The sequence below is a fragment of the Hypomesus transpacificus genome, chromosome 21 (assembly GCF_021917145.1).
Source record: "Hypomesus transpacificus isolate Combined female chromosome 21, fHypTra1, whole genome shotgun sequence".
NCBI classification, from domain to species: domain Eukaryota; kingdom Metazoa; phylum Chordata; class Actinopteri; order Osmeriformes; family Osmeridae; genus Hypomesus; species Hypomesus transpacificus.
Genome location: NC_061080.1, coordinates 5,402,531 through 5,415,495, shown reverse-complemented (window position 1 = coordinate 5,415,495; position 12,965 = coordinate 5,402,531). Strand labels below are relative to the sequence as shown.

The 12,965-nt window shown below is 40.6% G+C and overlaps 2 protein-coding genes across 2 annotated transcripts in view; both read left to right on the top strand.

The window, feature by feature from the left end:
- Positions 1 to 4,112, top strand: part of ttbk1a (tau tubulin kinase 1a) — a 35,982-nt gene extending 31,870 nt beyond the window's left edge. Inside the window, exons 15-16 of the mRNA XM_047044008.1 lie at positions 1,827 to 3,337; positions 3,496 to 4,112. Coding sequence (XP_046899964.1) covers positions 1,827 to 3,337; positions 3,496 to 3,916 — 1,932 coding nt within the window. The 3' untranslated portion in view covers positions 3,917 to 4,112. The remainder of the gene's footprint in view (positions 1 to 1,826; positions 3,338 to 3,495) is intronic.
- A 3,077-nt stretch (positions 4,113 to 7,189) lies between these two features.
- Positions 7,190 to 12,163, top strand: slc22a7a (solute carrier family 22 member 7a). The gene is made up of 10 exons (XM_047044096.1): positions 7,190 to 7,564; positions 7,962 to 8,065; positions 8,642 to 8,796; positions 9,044 to 9,212; positions 9,306 to 9,429; positions 9,714 to 9,823; positions 10,238 to 10,452; positions 10,645 to 10,753; positions 10,928 to 11,134; positions 11,364 to 12,163. Exons 1-10 carry the CDS (start codon positions 7,190 to 7,192, stop codon positions 11,461 to 11,463), a joined length of 1,668 nt encoding a protein of 555 aa, XP_046900052.1. The 3' UTR covers positions 11,464 to 12,163.
- Positions 12,164 to 12,965: the final 802 nt, after the last annotated feature.

Below are 12,965 nucleotides of genomic sequence, written 5' to 3'. Positions count from 1 at the left end.
ATTACGAACGTATACAATTGTACTTTAGCACGTCTCACATTTGCAGTACAACATATTTTGTTGAAAGAAATGTCTTGTGACCATTGTTAATATGGTAAAATATGTGTCTGTAAAGGAAATATGACACGTAAATATAACACACATATCTACGATGGAGAAATTCCTGTAAGAAAGAGTCTCTGACGTATTTATCAAAATGTTATATGCATTTTCTATAATTTTTTTAATAAAAAAATATACGGCTAAGCCCACAAACATTCACCTACTAGTAGTGCTTAAGGAATGAGTGACAAGTGCACATAAAACATGAGCATGTTGTCCTACAAAATTTAAACATGACTGTTTTCAAAACAGGGCTCTTTGTCAATGAATGAATTGATATTTTTAGCATAGGTCAATGTTAAACTAAATGTAATGTATTCTGTGTTGGGTTGTACTGCATACTGTTTACCTGCCATCATTTGTGAAAAGTGTATTAATGCCAATGTCCATGTCTATGGAGGAACAGGGTAATAGTGAATAATACAGTTGATGTACAGTCTCAGTGAATCTAAGTGATAACACTGGTGATCTGTTGTGATTATTTTTGACTGATTCGGTCTTTTGAGTCTTCATACAGTACATTGATTTTCTCCCTCAACTGCACCAGTCTTTTCCAGTCTAGTCCCACACAACAGTATATGTGATGCACTAATACATAGCTAACCATTGTCTTTCATTCCTTGCAAATACTTGAGATAATCACAAAGAAATGCTCCTGGGCATGACGTAGAACGTGTGATTTATAATAGTGCTGAGATAAACAGTTGGCAGTATTTGTCAAGTGTGATCCGTGAGTGTCTTTTAGACATACATAAAGATATGTACCATGTAAGCAATTTTGTATCACAATATAATTGTACAGTCTGCTTGTAATATTTACAGGTAAAGCATGTATTTTAAAGTTTTTGTAAATCAACAAATTCCATGTACTGTACATATATAGAAATCTCACAAATTATTCTGTTTTTGAATGGTAATAGCATGTTAACCAGCTAGTTGGGTTTAGCGTGTTTATAATGTGCTTTATTTTAAATCTGAAGGGAAACACTTGAAAATTCACAAGATATTGGGCTGCGTGCTGTCAAAAGAAAAACTCTGCAATGCATTTTTGTGCCTTTTCTATTAATGTATGTTATCTAGACAATCTTGAAGAGCTTGTGTACAACCAAAACAACATTAAATGATTTGGGGAAACTGTCTCTTATTTCTTTCTTTCTGGGTACAGGCATTGATGAAGGCATTGGTGTTTTACCACTCTAAAAACTTTCTTGCTGTGTCACCCTGTTACCATCGCAGTGAGGGTTGGTAGAGCTTTTACATATGTCAAGTCTACACAAAGAACCTATGAATAAAACATGTGACTCTTATCCTAAACAAAAGTATAATTATAAAAAATTATGTTACCGCCAATGTTGTAGTAGACGTCACTATGTAGAAGTGCTTCTTGTGTTGTTCCGTCAATGCTCTGAGATGGCTGATTTCAGTCATTTATATCTGCCACAGTGTATACAGCACATTGATGCCATTAGTTGGCTTAGTGCATGGGCTTAACAAACACATGATGGTACTTCGACTTTCTGAATCTTAACCTGAACCTGAACCTCAGCTCTGGACAAAGTGCTATGTTACAATACCCAAACACATGTTTAGATGTATTTTAGGAGCTGAACTATGAAAATAACTTGATTTTATTTTCCCTAAATAATATTTATTAACTTTTACGTTCAGCTTTGATCCTATTTTTCTCTATGAGGGAAAGTAACACCTCTTGTTTTCTTTTGTAGGTGATAGTGTCACCTACGGAGCAAAATGGCCCATCTTTGCCATCTCCAGACTACAGAACCAAGGGTCAGACTGATGAAAAGGAGCTTTTCCACATCCTCCCTCAGCTCCAAGTAAAGAGGGCAGATTTCCTCACAGTCATGCTCACCGGCACCCTGCCTCAGCGCCGGACGTTTTCGGCTCTGCTGCCAGAGAACGAAGTACCAGAGCCTCAGGGGCCGAGGGATGATGACGTGACCAAGAGCGAGTCCAACAGCGAGGCCAGTCAGAAGAGCACTGAACGCAGCCAGGATGGAGCTCCATCCACTCTCATGGCCGAGGACCTGAAGGGCCCGAGGGAGCCTGTCTCAGCTGCCGATGCAGACCCTGACATGGAGGACGCCTCCAAGACCCTGGTCCTGTTCTCACCCGGGGACAACCGCAAGTCCCCATCTACTGGGTACCCCAACCTCGAAGCTGATTTTGGTACCCCTTGTGCCATCACCTCCCAAAAAGAGAGGCCCACAATGGGTGAGGCGATTCAGGCAGACCCATCTGAACTTGGGGGTTTGTCGGTTGCATTGAGATCGGATTTGAGAGCCACCACCCCCATCGCTCCGGCATCTCCTCCGTTCACTAAAGTTGAACGGACTTTCATCCATATCGCTGAGACATCCCACCTGAATGTCATGTCTTCCAGCAGCCAGACTCCCAAGGAAAGTGATCGAGACCTCTTGGCCATTGTCCTAAAGGCTTCAGCAGATGGAGGCACCAATAAACAGATAAATCTTGTAAAACAGGGAAACGCATCTTCTGAGCATTCACCTGACCTCCAAGTCCAGCCTGCAATTGACGGGAACTTGGAGAATGACTCACAGCCCGAACCTGAAAACTGTTCAATGTTTGTCTTTGCCGAATCTCTGGAGCCTGTCCCAGAAGCCACATTGCCTATTCTGGCACATGAAGCTTTATGCAGCAATGATTCTCAAAAGAAGCTGCCTGAAAAGAAAGACATTACAGATCAACAGGAGAATAGTCCAGAACCAGAAGCTCCAACCCCTCCCAAACCCAGGATCAGGAGCCGGATCCCTGTGTTGGTTTCGGAGGAAGACACCGGCTCAGAGCACTCGTCCTCCCTCTCGGCCCGGGCACGGCTCCAGAGAAGGGTGCGGCAGCTGGACTTGGCAAGACTCGTGGTGGAGAAGCAGCAGGGGCGTTGGATGAGGAGAAGGCTGATTTCGGGGACCTCGTCTTCCCTGTCGTCTGGGGATGACGAGCGGCGGAGGGCATCGGAGACTCTCTCTACCACAGGCTCAGAAGAGGACACGCATGCCTCGGACGAGTCCCTGGTGAGGAGGACTTCTCGTCTCAAGCCGACGGGGGAGGAGGGACCTTTGGAGTGGCGGAGCAGGATCCCCAGGCCTGTCACACCCATTAAAAGACCCTCAGGGCGCCTAGTGGCGGCCGCAGCCCCCTCCCCTCTCACCCTGCCAGGACGTGGTATTTCTCGAGCCGCCACCTTCATCGGCAACGGGTATGTGGTTTTGCTATTCATCCATAATATAAGGGAATATGAAAATTATGTGAAACAGAAAATATAGCTGTAAGTCATTGATTTCCAATGCAAGTTAAGACATCCAGTTGTTTTATAAAAAAAAAAGCATTCACATGTGACTTCTTTCTTTTCTTCAGACTTCAATCTCAAAGAGTAGGACTGGGTACCCTTCACACCCAGAAGAGATCCAAAACGATGCCGATCGGGTCTGCCTCTTCGTCTTGCCCCCGAGCATCCCCCAGTCCTCCCCAGCCATGTGGCAGCCCCCGCATGCCCCTGCGCTGTGTCTTTGCTGCCCGTCGTAGCCTAAGTACCTCTCACTGCAGGACAGACAGCCCCTCCCCCCAACGCGTCCGCCCAATAAGGCAGCCCCTCTCAGTCCGACCCACAACCGCTCCCCCTCCACGACCAAGAACTACAAGTACCCTCCAACGTAGCGTTTCGCAGGACCCCACAACGCAGTCATCCACTGCCATGCCTCCCAGGGTCAGGCCTAAGTCCACAGGCCCAGCAAAGGGGAAACAAAGCACAGGGGACAAACTTAGTTCCGCTAGATAATACACAGAGACTAAACCTAGAGAATAGTTGTGTATACATCCATATGGTTTTCAGAAAAACGCAATGCCTCAAAAGGACCCAAGATGACCCCAAAGCAAAACTGATGCTTTAAGTCTTTTTGATCTCACAATGACCTCCTTTGATCCAAATCATTTATCTGTACTAAAATAGTATATGTGAAAGGACGACATCATACAAAATTATCTTCACGAGCTTCCAGGAAATAATTAAAATAACTTGATGAGCCACGCTACCATGGTGCTCTGTGTGGGCTATGCTGTTGGGAATCCTATTCATGAAATTTTATTTGAGGAATTGAAAATCTCCATTGAAAGATCTTTGGATTCTGCATATTATGCAATAGTAAGGTAGATATGTAAATTAAAAACATTTTACAAGCAAACTCAATGATTTTCAGCACAGAGTATCAATTACTTATTGAGAATAACAGTTTCACCTCATCTACAGTCCAATATCTCCTTGGTTTGCTTCGCATGGTAAACAAATCACCTTTGATTAATTGAAACATTTTGTTGAATTGCATTGCAGGAATTCCCAACTGTGTAGTCTGAATGAAGGTTTCAGCCTTCAGATTTTGTCATGGTAGAAGAATTTACTAAGTTCATGGTTTTGGACAAAGTGGAGGGTGTGAAAGCAAATAATACTGCTAGCCTCCTTGTTATTGTGTGTCAATGGGCATGCTTTGTATAATACTATTTTCTGGATGTTCAATTATATTTATGCTTTGTATATAATGATACTTTCTCCAAAATACATCTTTATTTTTCTCTTGCGAAGCAGACAGAAGTCTTTAACATTTGGTTTCAAATGAATGGCACTAAGCCTGTCTTTTTTTTGGCATGGAAAAAAACAGGGTAATGTGGAAACGAGAGAGATACCTGCCTTTGATGTTCTGACAATGCAATGATTGGTGATCACTGGAGCCCATGTTGAGTTGAATGTTTGTATTGGGTAGATACAACCTGAAGTTACAGGGCACTGAGCTATAAAGTGAAGTCATGGTGATGTGGAAAGATATGTATTGTGTTTACTCCCTAATTGTTTTCATGCACAATAATAGAGTGCTAAGTGACTTTAAGTTGTTCTAATATTAGGGCACATGGTTTCAGGACACTCAAACAATATGTAGGTTACATTATACAACATGCAATTAGACATCCGTGATTCAGCAAAAAATATAGCTTCTGAAACAAAAGCCCATCCCAATAAAAACGTTTTTTGTCTCCTGCAAGAGCACAAGCATTTGAGCAGAGATCCTGTGTATCAATGGACCTTGTCTTTTTTTCTACAGCCACAAGTTTAAAATGTCCTCCTGTAAGGCTTTGTTCAGTTTAATCTAGAAAGAGCTGTGAAAAGTAAAATCATAAATGGAACGTTTTTAAAAATTCAAGTTCATACCATTGGAAAAGCAACATTGTCATAATGTCATTGCAAAAATATCATTCTGCTACAGCAGTTAGATTTCATGAAGAATTTTGTAAAACTATTTTAACGTATAATAACAGAAATAGCAATTCTAAAAATAACACAATTTACTTACTAGGTCATAGGTTCGGTTGAAATTGTTGTGTCATTGCCCTAATGCTAATACTGTCCCTGCTCTTACGTTAATTATTGGTGAGGATTCAATAGTCTTTTGACAATGGTAGGGACCTTTCCCTACTGTCTCCCCCTAAACCTACACCTATGTTTACATGACAAAAAATATTTACTGAAAAATACATACAAATACAAAATGCATACTAGTAAAACATATAGAGCCTAAACTTGTACTGCAGGACTCCATGGTTGAAACTAGGTCCATTCTGAAACGCTATTTGTGAAAATCCTTATTATCACAGTTTGTGAAGTTGAAATGCTCAAACTCAAAATAAGAAAAGTATGTCTGGAAAACACACTTCCTTTATCTTTTTGTTCAATTAAACAGTTTTGTTTGCGCAGTCCGAAAGTTGTATTTTTCCAGCTCTGTCAATTTAACCTGCTAAGAGAAAAGGTGAAATTAAATTGAAAACATTGGGAGGCAAAAATGTTAAAACAACATGCGTGTTTGTACTAGAGGGAAAGTCTGCCGTGGTCCCCAGCATTGGAAATGTGATCTCTCTTTTTGGTTTGCATACATTGTGCTTACACATTTTTATGTTTCTTCTCAATCCATATAAAATATACATTTAATTCAACTAAATATTTGTTTCCAATAAATTAAAGTAATAATTATCCAAAGCGCATTTCCACTCATTTAGGACTGCATTATTGGATAATATTACAGCACAGAGTACAATTTTTAATATAGAATTTACAAGTCAACTTGTGTCAGTAGCTTTGTTCTGATTTGTTTTAAGATTTTTTGTTGATTGGACCTGACCCTTATGATTCAAGTCCTGGACCTGACCCTTATGTTTTGCATATGTGGCATGGTGATCTTGGCTAGGATCAAAATCACAAGGCATAACACCAATAAATCTCCTGTAAATACAAGAATCATATATTCTATTAAAATATGTTTACAGTTGTACTCTAAAGGTGATCAATATGCTGAAGAGGAAGACCATGAACCAAATGCATGGCTCAAGCCAACTTACATCATTCCCTTTTCTGCAAGCAGGTTTTCAGAAACAATCTCTCCAAACATTTGCTCAACTTTTTCACTATCAGGTGAGAGGCAGTGTTGCAGAAAACCATGTGAGAAACATTTCACAGATATAAGTCTGGCACAAAGAAATGTTTGTCTTTTACTGTTCGATTCCCGGCTGTGGCAAATGACGTTGTGTCCTTGGGCAAGGCACTTACCCTACTTGCCTCGGGGGGAATGTCCCTGCACTCACTGTAAGTCGCTCTGGATAAGAGCGTCTGCTAAATGACTAAATGTGAATGTACTGTTCCACAGACTACCATGACGGAGAACATATTGAAATGTGGGGTGGAACAAGACACCACGATTTGATTTGTGCACGCATCACACTAAGACCCTCCCTTTCCCTGTTTTGTTCTCCCCACGTTGAGAGATGACGGTTCTCAAAGTAGAGCAAACTGAGAGAAGGAGTGAGTGAATGTGTGTATGAGGCATAGTGTGTCAGAAAGACGGAAGACGGACTGTGTCAGATATAAGGAAAAAGTACAGAGTTCTGAGGACAGAGTTCAGTATCCTTTGATGCAATATTAGATAAAAAGGGGAGGAAGAACCAAGTCAAGAAGGAGCAAGTTCATAGCTCTACCTCATCAGGCTCTACACACGTAAACTGACCCAGGGTCAGGATGAGGTTTGAGGAGATCCTGGATGATGTGGGTGGCTTTTCCAAATTCCAGTTTCTGGTTTTGCACTTGCTCTGCCTACCCAGGGTCATCCTTCCTCTCCATTTCCTCCTCCACAACTTCATTTCGGCAGTGCCACCCCACCACTGTGACCTGGGCGACTCCAGCCATGGAGAAGGAGGATTGTCCATGTCTTTGGCCGATCCGGAGACACTGGCCCTGAGGATCCCACTTGAAGCTGACGGGACGCTCAGCTCCTGCAGGGTGTTTGCTTCCCAGGCGGACCTCGGTCATTCCAACCAGACCAACGTGCAGGTGCCATGCCAGAATGGCTGGGTGTATGACCACTCGCAGTTCAGATCTACGACTGCTACGCAGGTACTGTACGGCGACTATGTAGACTGCATTTGGCTTTTATCTGAAACAGAAACATATCAGACTTGTTTTGTCTTTTATTAAGGTAATAATTATAGAGATGTTAGGCACATTTGAATAAAGAACATTTTTGCACATGCATAATGTTTGCATCAAGTGTGACATCAAACATTTCTTCTTTGCCCTAGTACAACTATGAACTTTTTATGAAACCCATACTGTTTGCATCACAACAAAGATTTGATTTGATTTGCTCTCACTAGATTCATCATGTGGTGCATCATCATGAGAAGCAAAGAATGTGAAAATGCTTCTTGTATCCTGTACAAGACCTAAGGAAATGAACCAAGTCTATGATGAGCTGTAAAATATATTTACAAAATAATGTGTTTTTATTCAGTGGGATTTGGTTTGTGACAACAAGAAGTTAAACAACGGACTTGCCACCCTATTTTTTGTTGGAGTAACAATCGGTGCAATTCTTTTCGGACAACTGTCAGATAAGTATGTTAAATGTATTTGATTGACCTTTCGACGAAAGACCGTGAACAGAATTATTCAAGTAATACTCAATGTATGCTACCCATTTACCAACACAACCTGATGCTAATTAAATACATGCAACTGTTACAACATAACTAGCTATCAACAACTGATTCAACTTTAACACCATCTATTAAAAACTTTTTTGGGGGTGGGGCATAGTGTGGGCAAATCCTCAAATGGTTTGAGGATTTTATTAGCCCTTTCGCAACTTCCCTTATATCTGTGATGTGTGCTGTCTCCTGGTTCATGATACTTCTCCAAAATTGCCAAAACAGTGTAAACAATGTTGTAACTAAGACACTCCCAATTACAGAAGTACTGTGATAATTCTGTCATTCAACAGTACACACTTATAGAACGCTTATATCCCATATAAAACCCAAGTCATAAACAGAATAACCTGGTTGAGTTACAGTAGAACCTTTTAAAATGGTTATAAATGGAATGGTATCAAAACGTGGTAGTGTACATGTAAAGTAAATGAAAGTAAAGTGTGGTGAAAGTAAATGTTTTCCCTTTGCTCCTTCACGACAGGTTTGGTCGTAAACCTATGATTTTGGTGTCCTTTGTATCCAGTGCTCTATTTGGGGCAATATCTGCCTTTTCTGACTCTTATGTCATGTTTGCGGTGACAAGGACACTCTGTGGAGTGGCCCTAACTGGAATGTCCATCACCACACTTGCACTGAGTAAGAAATCCTGTTATTCAGCTCCATTGTGTCCTATGTTCTATCCAATATTAACGGAAAGAAGTCTCAAATATTTTATATTTAACTAAACTGCAGTCTTGCATCCTTTTCAACCAAGCCTTGCTAATCCCTCAACAATGTCTCTATGAAGAAATCCATGTCAAATCAAAGTGTCACAAACTATCACGAGTGCCATATCTTTACACAACTAATCTACATATTCTGCAAAAAAAAATGTAACCTCCAGGCATTGAGTGGACAGACATTGAGCATCGTACCTTCACTGGGACGATCATCAGCCTGGGTTGGAGTGTGGGAAACATGCTGCTTGCACTTCTGGCTTATTTCATCAGAGATTGGAGATATCTCATGCTGGTGGTCACATCCCCTTGCATCGCTGCCATTATCTCCTGGTGGTAAATTGACACTCAAGACTGGAAAAGTTTAAATATGACCCATTTTGACAATTTCTCTTTGGTCGAGTAGATCAGACTTCTACCTCTGTTTAGGTGGATACCAGAGTCTGCTAGATGGCTGCTGGCTAACGGCAAAGTGGACGAGGCCAAGAAGTACCTGGTCCAGTGTGCTAAAATGAATGGAAAGTATAATTCCACATCTAAATTGGATACCGAGGTAATTCTTCAAATTTGGATGAAAAATGTGTAGTTCAGTGTGAATAGATTTTATTTCCTACAATACTTCTTGTGTGAGAACTACATTGATGAATGAACCAATGCCATATAATTGTAAATTCCGATGAAAGTAGACACTAAATATACCAACACTGTAAGCAGTCTCTGTACTGCCAAAATAGATACTATTGAATTAATTTTAGACTGGGGGGGCCCAATTTAAATACAGCTTCTACTGAAATTAAATGTACTTGAACATTTTATTATGTGCTGATCATCTTCAAGAGGCTGAGGAAAGTCACTGTTTCTGAAGTTGCCAGTAAGAACCATTCCTACCTGGACCTGATTAGGACACCAAAACTGAGGAAAATTGCCATTTGCTCAGGGATATTTTGGTAAAAACAGCAGATCCTTTTTTCTCCCTCTGACCTTTTTGATTTGAAACAGTCCGAGTCCTTTCCTTAGTGCTCTTGCTCATGCTGTGATGAGGAATATGAGTGTGTAACAGGATATTTAAGCTAATTAAAACTGGTAAACCACATTCACAAATTGTGGAATGTGGTTTAAAAAAAAGAGTCAATTCTCAATTAGTTATATAATAAATGTTGCTGGAGTGCATTTTATGTAATGTGTTGTAGCTAATTGAGGAATGTGTTTGTAGTCTCTAAGCATATCACAAGGGGTCTTGACTGATCACATTTGACGCTTTGTACATGTGACAGTGTATCGTTCCAAATAGTCTGAAGCTGAAACAAATGTGTTTTTTCAGGGTACATGGAGACTAATTGAAGCCATGTGTCTCCCCCTAGGTTTGCTGTTGCCTTTACATACTATGGAATTAGCTTCAAGATCACCGGCTTTGGTCTTAACATGTACCTTACACATTTTGTTTATGGTGCCATTGAAGTACCAGCAAAAATTGGGACATATTTTGTCATAGATTGTATTGGCCGTAAAAATGGGCAGGCGTGGTCTCTCATCATAACAGGAACACTAATTGGTCTGAACACTGCAATACCCACAGGTAACACGATACTCTAAGTTCCTCATCCTGCTAATCGCATTGTTCCAAAAACATTCCAAGAACATTTTCATGAAGCCAGCTTATAAGGTCCTGTGTGTGTTTTCAATATAACTGTATCCTATATAAACAGAGCTAGAGTATTGACTTGTCTGAGAAAGAATCTCGTTGCAGCCCGCTTGCTTTGTTTTACAGACTATGGTCTTGTTCGTACCTGTGTGGCAGTTGTGGGGAAGGGTTTTTCTGAAGCAGCCTTCACTACTGCTTTCCTTTACACCGCTGAGCTGTATCCCACTGTCATCAGGTAAATGCACTTTACCATCACAAGCACACACAATAGTTAATAGATTAATGTTTATTTGATGAACGTTCATTTCACAAAATTTTGAAGAGAAACATATGCTTCAAAGAGTTTCAAAAAGATTAGAAACAAAAGGCAAACAGTATGAAGTGCAGTCACCTCTCTTCCCTCCCACAGACAATGTGGATTAGGCTACACTTCTTTCATTGGCCGATTGGGGGGGTCCCTGGCCCCCATGGTTATGCTGTTGGAGGACGTTTGGGTGCTCCTGCCCCCTATCATCTTCGCCATCACAGCAGTCCTCAGTGGCAGCGTGGTCTTTCTGCTGCCTGAGACCCTCAACGTGAGGCTGCCGGAAAACATCCTTGATGTGGAGGAGGGAAGGTACTGTTGCTGGACATGCATTGTGCTCATTTACTGGAGCAGGGATGGTGCATTGGTATACTGATTCTCATTGGTGCCAGGCTCATGACTGTCATGATGTATATTACTGTACTGGATATGTAATTTAATTTCACCTGACACAGCCAGATGACCAGAAAGAAATGGTTATATGCTAGAACGTTTGTGGATAAATGTTTATACTAATGTTTCCCCCCTCCCTCCCCCCTAGGCATTTACACATCACCAGAGACACCAGAGATGAAGCTATGGGGGTGGAGTTGAACGAAATTGACTCAAGACGACTCATATCATCACAAGTGGACAAGTAATTGCAAATTGTTATTAATATGCAAGTATTAAAATTACAAATGTAACGACGGCTTTCAAAAAAAGATCTATCATAGTCATGGGATTAGAACCATCAACCAAATGTGGCAAGAACATAACTATAGCCATAACCTTCCACTTGCCATGTTAATGTGTAGTTTGAAATGCATATGTTGTGCATTTATATTGTGGATTTAACCATCTTTTGTATTTATCACTAGCGTGTAGCCTACCCTTTAATGTACTTAAACTATCCATTTTACAATGAATTAATTATGTGATATCTAAATAACTGAGTGTAATTTTGAGTGAGGAGCATCGTTGTATTCTATTATTCATTTAGGAGGTGTTATAAAGTGCCTCAAGGATCTCAGTATAATTTGGGAATGATACATCATGATTCAATGAGATGTTACCAAGTTTAAATGATTAAACTCAGTACATAAACCGCCACACTATGGAATATGGAACACATTGGTCACATAGGTTGCTATATCAGTGTTCATGGTTCAGTGTGTGGTCATTTGTAAGGAACCAATATTGATTTCCGCAGTACACACAGTCCCATACACAGTTCTATACACACTAATAGTACACTTATTATTTGAAGTGTGTGTGTTTACAGTGTTAAAAGTACAGTATGGACAGTAGAATAGGTTTCTGAATATTGTAACTGTTTTTCACCCTCTTCTTCTTAAAAACTGACTTGGGTAAGTACAGACATACTGTTGACTGGGTTTCTGACAACGGACCAATTTACTCACTTAGACAAAGAGAACATGTGACTTCATAAGAAACATTAAAAGAAAACCTTCCTCTGAATTAATTAATATATTCTACAAAAAGATAATATAATTGTGCAGGATCAACCACAAAGTAATTGTATAACTGTTTTACCAGATCAGGATCATGCATCAGCCCATTATCACTGGCCATAAAAAATATATATTTTTAAATGATCAGTATGTTTAATCAAGCATTGTCTGTCCAATTAATTTTTTTTAATTGTCAACAGGACTGTATCTGTCCAGAAATCATGAGCAGGCAACTCAAGGGGAGGGTGACCTGTACATTAGTGTAGTCATATCGAAACTATTCGTCCTGCAGTGTAGTTGCAAGTTTAAACATTAGATGGCATTAAAGGTGCGTTCGACATGGACTGACTTCATGCAGCGCTGCGGCCAGCTACAGGCGGCTGACTTGAAACAGTGAATTCTGGTTAGACTTTTTGTCCGACTTGAGACGGCGCCGAGGATAGGTCACTGTGACGTCGCTATCAAAGTGCCGTGAGATCGATTCGAGAACTGCCGGCTGTGTAGCCGAGCGCATTTTCTCAAGAGCAACTGCCAACTGCACGGGTTCTAGTGACGACACAGCTATTTCATGATTGGCCAGACTCACACACGACAACTTTGACGCGTTTTTGTAATTTTTCTGACACCTTCAGTTTTGCCAATGCTCAAATCCGGACAAAACTGTTTAATTGAATTAAACATTTATTGAA

Excerpts from the sequence above, each read along its gene's own strand:
- slc22a7a (XM_047044096.1), top strand. The coding sequence starts at position 7,190 with ATGAGGTTTGAGGAGATCCTGGATGATGTGGGTGGCTTTTCCAAATTC. Across the intron at positions 10,453-10,644 it reads GAACACTGCAATACCCACAG|ACTATGGTCTTGTTCGTACC; the intron begins GTAACACGATAC and ends TTTGTTTTACAG. Across the intron at positions 11,135-11,363 it reads CTTGATGTGGAGGAGGGAAG|GCATTTACACATCACCAGAG; the intron begins GTACTGTTGCTG and ends CCTCCCCCCTAG.